The sequence below is a fragment of the Temnothorax longispinosus genome, chromosome 5 (assembly GCF_030848805.1).
Source record: "Temnothorax longispinosus isolate EJ_2023e chromosome 5, Tlon_JGU_v1, whole genome shotgun sequence".
NCBI lineage: Eukaryota > Metazoa > Arthropoda > Insecta > Hymenoptera > Formicidae > Temnothorax > Temnothorax longispinosus.
In genome coordinates, this window is record NC_092362.1 from 468689 (window position 1) to 487032 (window position 18344).

General features: G+C 36.4%; 3 protein-coding genes and 1 pseudogene across 8 annotated transcripts; 1 reads left to right on the plus strand and 3 right to left on the minus strand.

Annotated features, from left to right (window-relative positions):
- Positions 1–483: 483 nt before the first annotated feature.
- Twr (signal peptidase complex catalytic subunit SEC11 homolog C twr) lies at positions 484–2941 on the plus strand. The gene is made up of 4 exons (XM_071778242.1): positions 484–671; positions 772–881; positions 1976–2125; positions 2208–2941. Exons 1-4 carry the CDS (start codon positions 624–626, stop codon positions 2440–2442), a joined length of 543 nt encoding a protein of 180 aa, XP_071634343.1. The 5' UTR covers positions 484–623; the 3' UTR covers positions 2443–2941.
- Positions 2729–8076, minus strand: LOC139813004 (probable cytochrome P450 304a1). The gene is made up of 7 exons (XM_071778236.1): positions 7797–8076; positions 7215–7466; positions 6859–7031; positions 5369–5638; positions 4744–5033; positions 3882–4138; positions 2729–3753 (listed from the first exon to the last, which is right to left on the minus strand). The coding sequence occupies exons 1-7, from the start codon at positions 7885–7887 to the stop codon at positions 3575–3577; spliced, it is 1512 nt and encodes a 503-aa protein (XP_071634337.1). The 5' UTR covers positions 7888–8076; the 3' UTR covers positions 2729–3574.
- A 2384-nt stretch (positions 8077–10460) lies between these two features.
- LOC139812811 (uncharacterized) lies at positions 10461–12303 on the minus strand (annotated as a pseudogene).
- Positions 12304–12447: 144 nt separating this feature from the next.
- Positions 12448–18051, minus strand: LOC139813003 (probable cytochrome P450 304a1). Of its 6 annotated transcripts, none has more exons than XM_071778235.1 (9): positions 17910–18051; positions 17640–17707; positions 16594–16731; positions 16049–16300; positions 15694–15866; positions 14277–14546; positions 13647–13936; positions 12951–13207; positions 12448–12825 (listed from the first exon to the last, which is right to left on the minus strand). In XM_071778235.1, exons 3-9 carry the CDS (start codon positions 16682–16684, stop codon positions 12647–12649), a joined length of 1512 nt encoding a protein of 503 aa, XP_071634336.1. In that variant the 5' UTR covers positions 16685–16731; positions 17640–17707; positions 17910–18051; the 3' UTR covers positions 12448–12646. The 6 variants fall into 6 exon arrangements, with proteins under 6 accessions (XP_071634336.1, XP_071634333.1, XP_071634334.1 ...); XM_071778232.1 differs by having other exon boundaries at positions 16594–16936; XM_071778233.1 differs by lacking the exon at positions 17640–17707 and having other exon boundaries at positions 16594–16936.
- Between the last annotated feature and the right edge of the window lie 293 nt (positions 18052–18344).

Here is an 18344-nt window from a genome sequence, read left to right on the forward strand (position 1 = left end):
AATTATCGTTAATTATTATAAATTTCACATAAATGTGAAGGTTTGAATCAACGCTCAAATAATAGCTTCTTGCTTGCAAAATTTGAGGTTTATCTGAAAATTAAAATTATAAAATTACGATTATATTTTTCAAAATTATGAGATACAAAATTCGTAATAATTTTGAAGAATGTAATCTTAATTTTGTAATTTTAATTATCGTAATTCGTTATTAATTGGAATACGCAAGATGGAAGCGCGGCCGCCGCGGCCAGAATATATCCCCTCCAGCTGGCTAGTTCGGACACGAACCATTAGCACGGACGCAAACCATGTGCGGTTACCGAGCGATACGACGTAGTTGAGGTTTTTATCCATTGGGTGACGTTTTCGAACGCAGCCCCACGCAGCCCTGACGTGTGACGTGGTGGTCGCGCTATGGTCGCGCTGGTCGCGCACGATACTGGATACTGTGGCCGTGTAGCGTGTAACGTGGTATAGCGGTGCATAGCGGTGGACGGTGGACAGGACGAACGGACGAACGGCATAGGTAGCCGGACTAGCCGGGTCGCGCTCGAAGCAACGAAGCAACTGGAAAAATCATTCTCGATCACCGTTGACCCGCGCGCGTCCAGCTTTCCATCATGCTGCAGTCGATATTCGACGATGTGCGGCGTATGAACAAGCGCCAGGCAAGTCACCCCCTCGCGACGACGACGACGACGACGATCGTCGTGGCTCGATGATGGTCACATATGGATGGGTATTGACGTTGTACCCTCTGATTTTCAGTTCCTGTATCAAGTGCTGAGCTTTGGCATGATAGTGTCCTCGGCACTGATGATATGGAAAGGCCTGATGGTAGTCACCGGCAGCGAGAGCCCTATCGTCGTCGTATTGAGGTACGGAGCGTACCTAACCTAAAATTCCGTCTGCATATAGCGCGTTCTGAATTAATTTTTAATTCGGCCGTCATCGCCGAAATCGCCGAAGCTGAAATCGATACTGCTCACTTTCGTGAATGGCGTAACATGTGGCTAAACGTGTTTTGTTGTGAAATAGAAACATTCCTTGTTGATGCATATGGTGTACAAAATATGGAGTTAGCAATATATGTATTAAACAAGAGAGTTGATAATGCTTGTATAACTGTTCAAATATTATAAATCACAGAGTGATTTAGAAGTACATGTAAATACTTTGTGGGTGTAATGTAGAGGTAAAAATAACACTAAAATGTTCTATACAACTTTTTCTGAAATACATAAGGCCTAGGAGCTCGATTCTTGAATTTATTCGCAAGAGAAACGAAAATGCGAAAATTCTGCTCTTACCGAAACGTTGCAAATTGATTGGTCAAAAGCTATGCAATAGCCAATCGACTTGCAACTTTTCTGTAAGAACAACATTTGCGCATACGTTTCTTTTGCGAATGAATTCAAAAATCGAGCCCCTGTTCGTTTTCGCTGTACTTCTGAACCAGTGCAATAATTTGGAATAAAAGCAAATATATTTGTTTCATTCCAATTTATTGCACTAGTTCAGAAGCGCAGCGAAAACGAACAGTCCTATAATGTAATACCTAGGCATAAACAATATGAGTAAATGTTTGTTATTCTTACACCTCACTACAGTTGATTACACCAGGTCTGTTTAAGTTTTAATTCTGTAGTTTTAGTCAGTCAGTAGGCTGGAGTTGTAGTAGCACAACTGTAGGGATAACAAACATCTACTATGTTGAAGGACATGCCAAGTCCTAAGGCTTGTATTGCATCATAACTATGAAACTAAGGATTTTTCAGAAAAAATTGTATAGAACATTTTAGTCTTATTTTCACCTTTACATTACAGCCACAAAGTATTTACATGTACTCATGAATCACTCTGTAGAATGCATGTTACTAGTATAACTTAGCAAGCGTAACAAGGAATGTGGATCAATAATATTTGACAGACTAGTACTGACTTGGCGTTTGCCAATTTCAATTTTTTACAGTGGTAGTATGGAGCCTGCGTTTCACAGAGGCGACTTGCTCTTCCTCACCAATTATAAGGACGAGCCAGTGAGAGTGGGCGAGATCGTAGTTTTCAAAGTCGAGGGCAGAGACATACCTATTGTGCACAGAGTACTTAAACTTCATGAAAAGTAAGGATTCTCGCAACGCATCTCCGTTCACGTGAAACGTAAATTTTGTAGAAAACGATTCTAACAGGCGTAAAATTTCCAGGGGTGACCAAAATAATACTGTCAAGTTTCTCACGAAAGGCGACAACAATTCTGTGGACGATCGAGGCCTGTACGCGCCTGGTCAGCTCTGGTTGACGCACAAGGACGTGGTCGGCCGAGCGAGAGGCTTCCTACCGCACGTCGGCATGGTCACTATATACATGAACGAATATCCTAAATTTAAGTATGCAGTATTAGCATGTCTTGGACTGTACGTTTTGGTACACAGAGAATAAAGCTGCTCGATAAATTTAAAACGTTTGTTTTGCGACAAATCTGATTGTCTCTAGGGGAATGCGCAGTTTACTAATCATTTAGATAAAAGCAGACACATACAAAGCTATGTACAACGGATATATTCGCGCATACGTCGCTGAATTTCCACTTGATAGGAAGTATTGAAATTTTGGGCCAGAGTGCATTTCTCTGTACATAAAAAATTTGAATCGATAGTTTAAAAATTGAATTAAAAATCTTATTAGAGAATTTTCGTCAAAATTTATATTGAATATTTTGTCTCAATTTTCATGTCAAGATACGATATTGGAGGTGAATGTTCTATAATACAGGATTATCGAGAATAAAAATATAATAAGCGATATAACATTCTCTGTTCTCAAGGGTTTGAGTCACGTAATTGCTTGATTACAACGGCAATTATGAGAGGCATTATCTGCAGCTATAAATATAAAATTTTTGAAAGATACCGTAATGTTGAAAAAAAGGCGTTTTTTTTTTTAAGAATATTCTCATTTTTGTTTCTCAGGTAATTACACATTTATTAAAGTGATGCTGCTTACATAAAAAAAGTCACTGTTTGTAACCTCTTTATGTAGCATGTGTTAAATCGTCGTCAATTTTTCTCCGCTTTTACTCGGTAAACGCGGCAGCATATTATATTATAAAACCCGAAAAGATCAATTTTGTTGTAATTCTTCGTGTGGCACGTTGTAATTACTTTTATCTCACGTGTGAAATAAATTTGTAATATTTTAGTGCATTACGATACTGGAAAAACGTAGTTTTCTCTTTTCTAATTGACCTAACGATAAGCGTATTTAAACTGCGCATTTCAATTTTCTTAAGCTAATTTCGGAACTCTGTCGACAGCTAAAAAATACATGATAAGATTAAACTAAATTAATCGTACGCGAAAGTTTACCAACAAACATGTTATTATATTTTTATCAAAGAAATTTTGTCTGTTATCAAATGCATGATATACATGTTTTCCGTATTAGTGTTATGTAATAACTTCTGATTTGCGCACTAACTGACACGAAAGGACAGCACGTGATATGCCTATTTCTTATTTGAGATTGCTTATTGTATATATACGAGAATATATATACGAGAAAATAACGAATATTAACGCAATTCTAAGCGTATCCACAGCTCTTTGGGAGTGACGAGCAAGCCCGACAGCTTATCTTGAAGGCTTGACGGTTCACCTTCAACGAAGAAGAAGTTAAAATTTTGTAACAGAAGAGCCAATGTCCCGAACAAATTGAATCTGGCAAAAGTTTCTCCTGCGCACAGCCGATGACCTATACAAAAGTATAGAAATAAATTCATTATTATTATTATTATTATCATTAAATTTAATCTGATAGATGAAAAAATTCAGCAGAATTTGCTAGATTTCACTAGATCACGTATATGTATATCGATTTACCTGCACCGAAGGGGAGTGAAATATCTTTGCCTAATTGACCGTCCTCCTTCAGAAATCTTTCCGGTCTGAAAATTTCAGGCTCGTCCCATAAGTCGGGATCATGATGCATCGCCGCCAAGTTAGTGAAAACCGTTGTGTCCGCCGGTATCTCGTAGCCTCCTAATGTGGTTTTTTCGTTACACCTGTGAGCCGTGCTAAGAGGTGCGGCTGTTTCAAGTCTCATCGTTTCTCGTATTGTCGCCTCCACATAGGGCAAACTAAAACAAAATGAGAATGGATATCTGTATTGTTGAACATGGTATAATTGAAATTGAACCTATGTTAACTTTTGAAAGTGATAGTAATACTTTTTATGTAAAAAAATCTGAACTAATCTGAATTGTTTTATATAAAGAAAAAGTAAACTGTTTTCCAGTTTATTTTCATGCTGCGTATTGCAATATTTCTTGCTTTCCTCTATGACTATGCATTTTAAATTTCATAAAACAGCTCACGTTTTTTAATTTTGATAAGAAAATATGCGTATTGATAAATTGGGTTTCTTGCAACCTTTCCTTTTTATTATTTATAGTGAAATGTAAAATAATAAGATAATGTAATCAATAAGATGATTAAATTAAATTATTGACAAACATGTTTTCTTAGGAACCGAAATAAAATTCTTTTTTATAAAATTGAAAATAACAATTTGCGGTATATGTATATATTCATTTTTGTTTTATGAAGTATAAAACATTAATTTGCAGTTTTGTATATCCATTGATAAGATATTTTATATTAACGTTCTTGTTTTAGTTATTTATCGGTAATATAATTAAAGAGGACATATTCTGTCTCCCTCGAGTGTACAATAATAACTCACTGTTTTCTATCTTCCCACGTGACCAGTCGTCCAGTCCCGACAACATTATCTATCTCATTTTGTATTTTTTTCATAACTCTGGGATGGTGCATCACGTACTTGATAACATGTGTAATAGTGGTTGGTACCGCAGAGGAAGCGGGAGCCATCATATCAATTAACAAAATGATTAATTGTTCTTCCGTGAAACTATCTAATTTATTCTCCTCCTTCAATTTCTTTAGATATCTATCGACAAATCCCCGGTCATCATTCTCGGTGAGAGTAGGTTTTTGGTACTCTATATATTTCTACGGAATAAAATACAATCATATTTTTTAACTGAGGTGTTTCTTTATTTAACATTCATGTTCCATGTTTATTAATTCCATCAAAACTGAAAATTGTTAAATATTGATACAAAAATTTTAGATTTATCTAAAATTTATTTTAAAAAAGGCTTGCTTATACTGCAAATTCTTCTCGGTTTGATATAAAAATTGAATATAAATTCTAGCCGATAAAGCGCTACGCGATTTAAAATTTTGAAAACATACGATTTAAACATAGTAATTTAAACGCACCCTTGGCAATCGAAATTCGATGCGTGTGAATTTCGATTATAACTATTTGCCAAACCACTTACCCTGATAATATCTTTCATTATGTTGTTTGCCTTTATGTGGTTTTTGTAGCCAAACATATTACCAAAATGTTTCAAGAATGGTCGCTGAAAAATCGCCCCCCCGGTCGGGTCGTTCGCTCTTAGCAGCATTACAGCCGCACGACAGAGACGTCGTGGGACATCGTGCTCGTTTCTGTTAAATCTGTGACCGAACACAATATTCCATATGTTGTTACCCGCCGGTGCGTACAGAATGTCCGGAAAGAGCGCCAAGTTGCCCTTTAGAATTTCCTACGAATAATGAAATCCCTTTTTCTTTATTTTTCTCCGCTAAAAGATTTTTATATATTTTACAACGAAGCGAAACGCGTGCAGCGAATGAAAAGGGCGACACGTGCACGAACATCGACGACGGGTCACCAGTCAGCGCGTGGAAACGTCAAACTCGCGGCGACGAGGGATGGTTCAGCGACCTACAGGGGTAATGGATTGCATCGTCCTTGTTTTGCTCGTATACCAAACAGAGTCCTCAAAAGATAAATGAGATAGCAAATGCGCGAACTGTCTCTATGATCTGAGGAGATTTCTAGAGGAGATCTGATTAATCAATATTCGATCGTTCAAGAACGTAACTGTCAAAGTGTGGTATGTACTTCGTTTTCTTTGCCATGTGGTGAACCGCGACGAAGAATCTGAGAGAAGAAAATCTGTTTTGTTCTCCAAAATCAATAAAAATATAAATTGTGCATTAAATAAACGTATCCCTATTACTTATGTAATTTTCACTGAAAAAAAAACATGCTTTGCACAGGACCTACGGTTTGCGAAAAGATGTTACGGATTTGACTAGAAAAAGACGGATATCGGCCGTGAACACCTGCTGTGCTTCTTTCACTTGCGTTGTGCAGTCCATACAGCGGTATAGGACGATGAGATGGTCAGACCCCGACTGGTAGAGGCACAGAAGCGCGTGTAGACGCCCGGCCGTTTCGAACCCAGTTATTGATCGGATTCATTGTTTACCAAGAAGTGTGTAGACACCGAAATAACGGATCCAGATCTAGATCCGCTATATACAGCTATCGCAGGAAATAAAAAGAAGAGAGGAAATAGCGCTTGACCAGATCCGGGCGTATAGACAGCACCTGCTGCAGATGGGCGTACGCGACGAGCGTTTGTTAAGATCGGCTGAGGAAGACTTGAACGACATGACGCCGGCCGTAACGCCTTACACCGAGGACGAGGTGCGTGCGCGGGACCGTATTCTGAAAAAGATCGCGCTGTACGAGTAAGCGCGAGGGTGAAACGTCTTCTGGTGCTGAAGCTGGTGGGTGGACGAGGGCACGAACCCGTTGGCGAAAATGTCCATGGTCTTAACTGTACGGAATCTGTACCGGCCACAGGACAAAAGAAGACTGGCATATCGGGTAAACGCGGCGTTTCACGACGGGAATATACAGACGTCGGTGGTCGTCTATGATCGAGACAGCTTCGATTCGTCGCGACCGCACCTTCTCTCCATCGTAAGCGGGTCCGCTCTTGAGTATTTCGAGGAATAGGGACATCTCGTCCATAATATCGCTTTCGAGCTTCTCCTGGCGTCGACCGAATCCAAAATCGCGCATGTGACGAAGAGCGAATCTCCTTTGTTCCTGCCATTTTTCGCCGTCGATGAAAAATATACCTGCGTGTAATTTGACAGTATTTATTATCTCATTGTAAAAGTTCATTATTTACACTTTAATTATTGTTATCGCGTAAAATGTCTCCAATCTCGAAGAAACATATAATCATATAGAATTATATATTGCGTATAATATATTGCATATATAACGAAAAGTGAACAAATAATTATATTTTTCATTACCTAATTTCTTTCCGAAAGCTCGATCCATTATAAATTCCGCATTTGTAATTCGCGCACTAAATTCATCTCTTGTGAGTACTTCTTTTATGCTGTCGTAATCGTTAACTATTACTGCAAAGAAATCACCCATGTAGCAGCTGATAATCTTTGACTTTAGTTTCTTCACGTAATAGTCAACAGCTAAGTGTGGAAATTTATAATTCCCCCACAATAACATCCAGTAAGATCCTCCTATTGGAATTCTGATAATACCTATCTCGCAAAAGTTCCATAAAAATAAAAACGATTATTCAAAATTCGTTGAAAACTTAGACAGAAATCTTTTTACACAATAGAGACATTTGTTAAACAGTTAAGAATAATTTAAAATATAAAAAAAAAGCCTTTTTTAATAATTTGAGTTAGAAAGAGAACATTTAATAGTAAAAATAAATAATAATAGTAATAAGTAATAATAAGTAATAAATAATAGTAACAATAAAAGCAGTACAAGATATTCGATATTCCATGTCTGAGACTGAAAAAAATTGAAATTGAAAAAAAAAAATAGTTTAGTATTTATACAAATCTAATTTATCTTACCTGGAGGTGTATTAGGCGGTTTATCGTAAGCAAATCTGTATAGTTTATATGTCACGAGGAGCACAAGTATCACGACTAAGAGCGGCGACATGATTTGGATGGAACAAACAGTAGATACTAAATGAAAGGTTCACAAATCTATTCGTCTCTTAAACGCAGACGAACTACGCAGCAGTAGCAGGCGGAAAACAAGATATAAACTGCCAGATATACTTTGTCCTCTTGTAAAATTCCTTTTTCAAGTGTTATTGCTATTTGGTGATAGTCAGTACAAGTAATTAGATAATGGTCTTTCATCAAATGAAATAAGACTGCCAAGATAATTTTCTGGGTACTGCAAAATAAGAATAACAAAGGTGCAGATGTTCGCAATTAAAACCAAAGAAATTCCAAAGTTGGTAAAGTTACACTTTTTGTTTATTGCAAAAATATCATAATTTTTTAACGGTTCAACTGCAAACGAAAGGAAAATCACTACAATCAACTACAAACAATTATAAAAAAGACTGCGCAAGCGGCAAAGTTAGGTCTTAACAATTTTTTTTAAAGTTTTGTTATTTTTAAACGTTTTGATTTCAGACGAAACGAAAGGCACTACAAATAACTACAAACAAATTGCTAACGTTTTCTGTAAAAAAAATTAATTTTTCGAAAGTCGGATACCAGGTTCACATAGGTAGAGATGAACATAGTATGAGAACATGATATGATAATAGACATTGCAAAAGAGCAAATCTAACATGATAATTGACGTCAGGAAATAAACGTTTTTAAGTAAAAAACAAGTCTTTTCTGAAAAACAAGTGATTAATCTAAAAGTATAAATTTATAAATAAAAAAACCGCACGGACTTATTGGCCAACCTATTAATATAACATAGAAGATACATATAAAAAAACAATCCAATATCTATACTAATATATAAAATTCTTACGGGTGGTGTATGTTTAAACACATTATTAACTTAAAAACTAATCAACCAAATCTTAAGGAGGTTCAGGTGCTACAAAAAAATGCAGCCAGCTTCATAAAATTTTAAATAGAATTATGTGAACTTTTGGGGAATTGTTCATGGTCACGTTTTGAAAAAAATTGACTCCAAAAATTGTACTTTTTAGCATAGGTTCTTATGGGAAACGACATATTGCTCACCTTCAGAATGAAATAATGCAAGAAAAAATGCGAATGATAAGGAAAGAAAAATATGCATATGTAACTTAATAATTTTCAAATAAATGGAGGATCAGTAAGAGAGTTCTTTCTTTATAAATTTTTGAATTTTTTGATAAATGTCCGTGGTTGCTTTAACTTCCGCCAATTTCGAGATATCGGGCTATTTATAATTCTGTTATATTATTCAGCTTTTTCTACCTCTATTTCATATATAATTCTTTACGATTTGGTTGATCAGGAAAATCTGAACAGGAAAAGTCACCAAGTACGACTCTTTTAAAGAATTTAAAATACTGGGGATACCACTAAAAAAACGCATTAATAATATATAGTACCTCATAGTGTGGAAAGTTACCGAAAATATGTATTTATGAATCATATATTGGTGGATAAGATTAGCTAGAACACAAATGTAATAACACAAATAAAGTCTTTTAAAAAAAAGACGCCCGTGCAAAACCCCGGATAACCAGCTAGTATTATATACATCAGAAGATAAATGCTATACTTACCTTTTGCAAAACAGATCCGATCTAATCTAAATATATGTGTAGGATAAGATTACAGAACATAAGCATAAAGAGATAGATCCAACTAATTATTACATAGTAATAATAAATCACATTTTTCACAGAAAAAGACAGAAAAGATATATCCGCTTTCTTTTGTTTTTTTTAAGTTAACTCTCATGTGTAACTTTCAGATTAATTGTTTTATCAACCGAACTCTGTAAGCAAACAATCCCAACTGAGATTTCCACGGCACATATAACTAAATATATCGATACCTTTACTTACAGTTCTTCGAATTTGAAAGAAATAACTTGTGCTTTGGAGATCCAAAGACAAAAAGTATAATGTAAAAAGCAATTGGACGATCCGATTACATACAATTCAACATTTATATATTGAGTTTTACAAGTTACATAAGTTAAATTGCAGTATTATCCGGACAATTCTTCAACTATTACACGATTACTCAACAATCATTATTAGTCACAATCGATTAATTAAGAAGTTGCATATGTGTGCGCGATCTCTCGTAGGAGCTCGATTTTTTCGCAATCATGTATATATCGCAAAGAGCTAATAATTAAAATAAATGTATTCTAACAAATAAAACGTTTACTTTACAAATAATGTATATATTGATATATCTTTACATCACAAATAAAATATATAAGTACCTATTGCGCTTCGCTTTTCACACAAATTACATAGAATACATTGTATATACAAATATGCGACTGTCAATCGAATACTGGTGTCTCTGTCAGATCGAAATGCAACTTCAAGAATACAGTGTAAAGCGGGCACTCGCCACTGCAACCACTCGCAGGCGGAACATCAAGAGAAACGTCTTTGCGGTCTAAGTAAAAGGGAAACGCAAACTGAGATCAATATCCGTTTTACTTCATATTTACTTTATATTGTATGTGGCGTGGGGTTTACTTCATATTGTGGCGTAGGATCGTATTTTAAGACTGTACCTCTAATGTTGCCTTTTAATGTCTTTAAATCTGTATGATGTTTGCAGTATTCGGCCAGTATGCGAATGAGCCCTCCACACCATTTGGCACAGCCTATACTTATAATGAGTTGAGGTGAACTCAACATGTATATACATGCCGTAATTCAATTTTTTGTTCGAGTTCCATGTTCTCTCGTGCAAAATTCATTTGTAACACGCTACGGCTGACGGATAAGTTTTCCAGGTGTCTTTTAGTAACTTTTAGGTCTTAACGTTAACAACAAATCGCGCAAATTCTCATTCTCCGACAAAAATTGGGAAACGCTCTGACAGAGCACAGATCACAAAAACTAGCAAGCAATTCTTTGGAAATAGAGACATACTCGGCTGTATTCCAAATGTTCTTTTCGCTGTGTTCTCCAATGAGCAGCAAAAGGTTCATGCCAAATTCTCTGACCATCCCCGTGGGATTGTTCAGCTGCAAGCGTTTCTCTCTGCAACTACTGGAAATATGTTGCAGCATAGACCTAACGTTACGCAAGTTTCTCTCCACAACGAATCTGTACTCCCTGAAATCCTTCTCCTCGCATGGACGCTCCACCCCGACCATCTTCTGCGGCGCAAAACTCCACGAGGAATTATCCTCGCAGAAATCGATTCTAATTTTTAGGGTTTCCAACTCCTTCAGCAGATCGTCCATTCTTGCGGATATCGAGATCGATCGAACGATAAGTCTTCGCGCTCTCCCGAGTCAATCCTTTTAGACGTAATTTAGGCGACGATCACCTTGCGAGCTACTTTTCAGAACAAAATCAACCATCTCGGCCGTTTTGGAGGACATTCTGCCGGGCAAGTCTCAAGAATCTCGAGCCGCCGTCGGTTGCCAAGTTGGCCGATCTGCAAACAATCGTAGGCGGACCGTCCTGAGTCCCGTGGCGGTCGGATTTCGGTTTCGAGAGCGATCCGTCGCGCGTTGGACCGGGAAATCACGACGATCGCGATGACGAACTCGACGCGAGCTGCGTCTCCACGTATTCGCTGTCTGAAGAACCGTACTTACCAAGACTGCACCGGCTCGGACGTCCGTCGGTCGGCCGATGCACCGCGACGCAGTTGGAGACGCACTCGGACGCGGACGTCGGACACGAGCGGGCGGATGCGATCGTCGCGAGCTGCGAATCAGGACTTCTCTAGCGGAATGCATAGTTCACTAATCATTTAGATAAAAGCAGACACATACAAAGCTATATGTACAACGGATATATTCGCGCATAGGTCGCTGAATTTCTACTTGATAGAAAGTGATGAAATTTTTGGGCCAGAGTGCATTTCTCTGTACATAAAAATTCGAATCGATAGTTTAAAAATTGAATTAAAAATGTTATTAGAATTTTCGTGAAAATTTATATTGAATATTTTGTCTCGATTTTTATGTCAAGATACGATATTGAAGGTGAATATTGTATAATACAGGACCATCGAGAATAAAAGTATAAGCGATATAACATTCTCTGTTCTCAAGGGTTTGAAACACGTAATCGCTTGATTACAACGGCAATTATAAGAGGAATTATTTGTAGCTGTGAATCTTAAATTTTTAAAAGATATCGTACTGTTGAAAAAAAACGGCGTTTTTTTAAAGAATATTCTCATTTTTGTTTCTCAGGTAATTACACATGTATTAAAGTGATGCTGTTTACTTAAAGTCACTATTTGTGACCCGCTATCTTTATGTAGCGTGTGTTAAACCATCGTCAATTTTTCTCCGCTTCTACTCGGTAACGCGGCAGCATATATTATATTATAAAACACGAAGAGATCAATTTTGTTGTAATTCTTCGTGTGGCACGTTGTAATTACTGGCAATACGTAGTTTTCTCTTTTTTAATTGACCTAACGATAAGCGCATTTAAACTGTGCATCTCAATTATCTTAAGTTAATTTCGCAACTCTGTCGACAGCTAAAAAATACATGATAAGGTTAAACTAAATCAATCGTACGCGAAAGTTATCAACAAACATGTTATTATATTTTTATCAAAGAAATTTTGTCTGTCAGCAAATGCATGATGTATACATGTTTTCCGTATTGGTGTTATGTAATAACTTCTAATTTGCGCACTAATTGACACAAAAGGACAGGACGTGATGTGCCTATTTTACTTATACTTATTTGAGATTGCTTATTATCGAGAAAATAACGAATATTAACGCAATTCTAAGCGTATCCACAGCTCTTTGGGAGTGACGATCAAGCCCGACAGCTTATCTTGAAGGCTTGATGGCTCACCCTCAACGAAGAAGAAGTTAAAATTCTGTAACAGAAGAGCCAATGTCCCGAACAAGGTGAATCTGGCAAAAGTTTCTCCTGCGCACAGCCGATGACCTACACAAAAGTATAGAAATAAATTCATTATTGTTATTATTATCATTAAATTTAATCTGATAGATGAAAAAATTCAGCAGAATTTGCTAGATTTCACTAGATCACGTATATGTATATCGACTTACCGGCACCAAAGGGGAGTGAAATATCTTTGCCTAATTGACCGTCGACCTTCAGAAATCTTTCCGGTCTGAAAATTTCAGGCTCGTCCCATAAGTCGGGATCATGGTGCATCGCCGCCAAGTTAGTGAAAACCGGTGTGTTCGCCGGTATCTCGTAGCTTCCTAATGTGGTTTTTTGCTTACACCTGTGAACTATGCTAAGAGGTGTGGCTGTTTCAAGTCTCATTGTTTCTCGTATTGTCGCCTCCACATAGGGCAAACTAAAACAAAATAAGAATGGATATCTGTATTGTTGAACACAGTATAATTGAAATTGAACCTACGTTAACTTTTGAAAGTGATAGTAATATTCTTTATGTAAAAAAATCTGAACTAATCTGAATTTTTTTATATAATGAAAAAGTAAACTGTTTTCCAGTTTATTTTCATGCAGCGTATTGCAATATTTCTTGCTTTCCTCTATGCCTATGCATTATTTTAAATGTCATAAAACAGCTCACGTTTTTTAATTTTGATAAGAAAATATGCGTATTGATAAATTGGGTTTCTTGCAACCTTTCCTTTTTTTAGTGAAATGTAAAACAATATAATATCAATAGGATAATTAAATTAAATTATTGACAAACATGTTTTCTTAGGAACCGAAATAAAATTCTTTTTTATTATTCTGTCTCCCTCGAGTGTACAATAATAACTCACTGTTTTCTATCTTCCCACGTGACCAGTCGTCCAGTCCCGACAACATTATCTATCTCATTTTGTAATTTTTCCATAACTCTGGGATGGTGCATCAAGTACTTGATAACATGTGTAATAGTGCTTGGTACCGCAGAGAAAGCGGGAAACATCATATCAATTAACAAAATGATTAATTGTTCCTCCGTGAAACTATCTAACTTATTCTCCTCCTTCAATTTCTTTAGATATCTATCGACAAATCCCCGGTCGTCAGTCTCGGTGAGCGTAGGTTTTTGGTACTCTATATATTTCTACGGAATAAAATACAATCATATTTTTTAACTGAGGTGTTTCTTTATTTAATATTCATGTTCCATGTTTATTAATTCCATCAAAACTGAAAATTGTTAAATATTGATACAAAAATTTTAGATTTATCTAAAATTTATTTTCAAAAAGGCTTGTTTATACTGCAAATTCTTCTCGGTTTGATATAAAAATTAAATATAAATTCTAAGTAAACCGATAAAGCGCTACGCGATTTAAAATTTTGAAAACATACGATTTAAACATAGTGATTTAAATGCACCCTTGGCAATCGAAATTCGATGCGTGTGAATTTTGATTATAACTGTTTGCCACACCACTTACCTTGATAATGTCTGTCAATATGTTGCTTGCCTTCATGTGGTTTTTGTAGCCAAACATATTACCAAAGTGTTTCAAGAATGGTCGCTGAAAAATCGCCCCGCCGGTCGTGTCGTTTGCTCTTTGCAGCATTACAGCCGCACGACAGAGACGTCGCGGGACATCGTGCTCGCTTCTGTTAAATCTGTGACCAAACATAATATTCCATATGTTGTTACCCGCCGGTGCGTACAGAATGTCCGGGAAGAGCGCCAAGTTACCCTTTAGAATTTCCTACGAATAATGATATCACTTTTTCTCTATTTTTCTTCGCTAAAATATTTTTATATATTTTACAACAAAGCGAAACGCGCGCGGCGGGTGAAAAGGGCAACGCGTGCACGAACATCGACGGCGCGGCAAGTCATCAGGCAGCGCGTGGAAACGTCAAACTCGCGGGGACAAAAAAAGGTTCATCGATCTACAGGGATAATGGATTGCATCTTTGTTTTGCTCGTATATCAAACAGAGTCCTCAAAAGATAAATGAGATAGCAAATGCGCGAATTATCTCTGTCTCTATCTATGATCTGAGGAGATTTCTGGAGGAGATCTGATTAATCAATATTCGATCGTTCAAGAACATAATTGTCAAAGTGTGGTATGTACTTCGTCTTCTTTGCCATGTGGTGAACCGCGACGAAGAACCTGAGAGAAGAAAATCTGTTTTGTTCCAAAATCAATAAAAATATGAATTGTGAATTAAATAAACGTATCACTTTTACTTATGTAATTTTCACTGAAAAAACATGCTTTGTACAGGACCTCCGCTTTGCGAAAAGATGTTACGGACTTGACTAGAAAAAGACGGATATTGGCCGTGAACACCTGATGTGCTTCTTTCACTTGCGTTGTGCAATCCATACAGCGGTATAAGACGATGAGATGGTCAGACACCGGTAGAGGCACAGAAGCGTGTGTAGACGCCCGGTCGTTTCGAACCCAGTTATTGATCGGATCCATTGTTTACCAAGAAGTGTGTAGACACCGAAATAATAGATCCAGATCTAGATCCGCTATGTACAGTTATCGCAGGAAATAAAAAGAAAAGAGGAAATAGCGTTCGACAAGATCCGGGTGTATATAGACAGCATTTGCTGCAGATGAACATACGCGACGAGCGTTTGTTAAGATCGCCTGAGGAAGACTTGAACGACATGACTTGAACGCCGGCCGTAAGGCCTTACACCGAGGAAGAGGTGCGAGCGCGGGACCGTATTCTGGAAGAGATCGCGTTGTACGAGCAAGCGCGATCGAGGGAGAAACGTCTTCTACTAGGTGCTGAAGCTGGTGGACGAGGGCACGAATAACCCGGTGGCGCGAATATACAGACGTTGGTGGACGTCTATGATCGAGACACCTTCGATTCGTTGCGACCGCACCTTCTCTCCATCGTAAGCGGGTCCACTCTTGAGTATTTCGAGGAATAGAGACATCTCGTCCATAATCTCGCTCTCGAGCTTCTCCTGGCGTCGACCGAATCCAAAATCGCGCATGTGGCGAAGGGCGAATCTCCTTTGTTCCTGCCATTTTTCGCCGTCGATGAAAAATATACCTGCGGTGGTATTTGACAATATTTATTACTTCATTGTAAAAGTTCATTATTTACACTTTAATTATTGTTATCGTGTAAAATGTCTCCAATCTCGAAGAAACATATAATCATATAGAATTATATTACGTATAATATATTGCATATACAACGAAAAGTGAACAAATAATTATATTTTTCATTACCTAATTCCTTTCCGAAAGCTCGATCCATTATAAAATCCGCATTTGTAATTCGCGCATTAAATTCATCTCTTTTGAGTACTTCTTTTATGCTGTCGTAATCGTTAACTATTACTGCAAAGAAATCACCCATGTAGCAGCTGATAATCTTTGACTTTAGTTTCTTCACGTAATAGTCAATAGTTAAGTGTGGAAATTTATAATTTCCCCACAATAACATCCAGTAAGATCCTCCTATTGGAATTCTGATAATACCTACCTCGCAAAAATTCCATATAAAAATAAAAACGATTACTTAAAATTCATTGAAAACTTAGACAGAATTCTTTTTACACAATAAAGACATTTGTTAAACAGTTAAGAATAATTTAAAATATAATAAAAAAGAGCCTTTTTTTATAATTTGAGTTAGACAGGAAACATTTAATAGTAAAAATAGTAATAATAAAAGCAGTACAAGATATTCGATATTCCATGTCTGAGACCGAAAAAAATTAAAATTGAAAGAAAAAATAATTTAGTATTTATACAAATCTAATTTATCTTACCTGGAGGTGTATTAGGCGGTTTATCGTAAGCAAATCTGTATAGTTTATACGTTACGAGGAGCACAAGTATCACGACTAAGAGCGGCGACATGATTTGGATGGAACAAACAGTAGATACTAAATGAGAGCTTCACAAATCTATTCGTGTTTTAAACATACAGACGATTGACGCCATCTCAGCGATAGCATGCAAAAAACGGAGATATGAACTGCCAGATATACTTTGTCCTCATTTAAAATGCATTTCTCAAGTGTTATTGCTATTTGGTGATAGTCAGTACAAGTAATTAGATAATGGTCTTTCATCAAATGAAATAAGACTGCCAAGATAATTTTTTGGGTACTGCAAAATAAGAATAACAAAGGTGCAGATGTTCGCAATTAAAACCAAAGAAATTCCAAAATTGGCAAAGTTACACTTTTTGTTTATTGCAAAAATATCATAACTTTTTAATGGTTCAACTGCAAACGAAAGGAAAATCACTACAATCAACTACAAACAATTATAAAAAAGACTGCGCAAGCGGCAAAGTTAGGTCTTAGCAATTTTTTAAAATTGTAATTTTTAAACGGTTCGACTTCAAACGAAACAAAAGGCACTACAAACAACTAGAAACTACAAACGATTCTGAAGTAGACTGCGCAAGCGGATTTGAGATATCTCAAAGTGGGGTGCGAATTTATTTTTAAATTTTTATAATTTTTAATGTATTAAATGATAAGGAAAGAAAAATTTAAAAATGCATATGTAACTTAATAATTTTCAAATAAATGGAGGATCAGTAAAAGAGTTCTTTCTTTATAAATTTTTGAATTTTTTGATAAATGTCCGTGATTGCTTGAGCTTCCGCCAATTTCGAGATATCGGGCTATTTATAATTCTATTATATTATTCAGCCTTTTCTACCTCTATTTCATATATAATTCTTTACGATTTGATTGATCAGGAAAATCTGAACAGGAAAAGTCACCAAGTACGACTCCTTTAAAGAATTTAAAATACTGGGGATACCACTAAAAAAAAACGCATTAATAATATATAGTACCTCATAGGTGATGTGGAAAGTTACCGAAAATATGTATTTATGAATCATATATTGGTGGATAAGATTAGCTAGAACACAAATGTAATGACACAAATAAAGTCTTTTAAAAAAAAGACGCCCGGGCAAAACCCCGGATAACCAGCTAGTATTATATACGTCAGAAGATAAATGCTATAACTTTTGCAAAACAGATCCGATCTAATCTAAATATATGTGTAGGATAAGATTACAGAACATAAGCATAAAGAGATAGATCCAACTAATTATTACATAGTAATAATAAATCACATTTTTCACAGAAAAAGACAGAAGAGATATCCGCTTTTTTTTTGTTTTTAAAAGTTAACTCTCGTGTGTAACTTTCAGATTAATTGTTTTATCAACCGAACTCTGTAAGCAAACAATCCCAACTGAGATTTCCACGGCACATACAACTAAATATATCGACAAAAAGGTGCATATATTTAATCGACTACTAATTGGCAATAATTACATAATTCTTACGACGTTTCGACCCAGGAAACGAACATTTCCGTCGTCCATCGCGTAAACATTAATTTGCTTGCTGTTCTGTGATATAATGTAACTCAGCGAGCATGAGACGAACCGGTGCCATTGGAAATCATTCTCTGCCACTCTTGTGACTTTTCTATCAAATCTCATGAACTGTTGACTGAGAATCGTTTGACGATGGTACATTTTCAT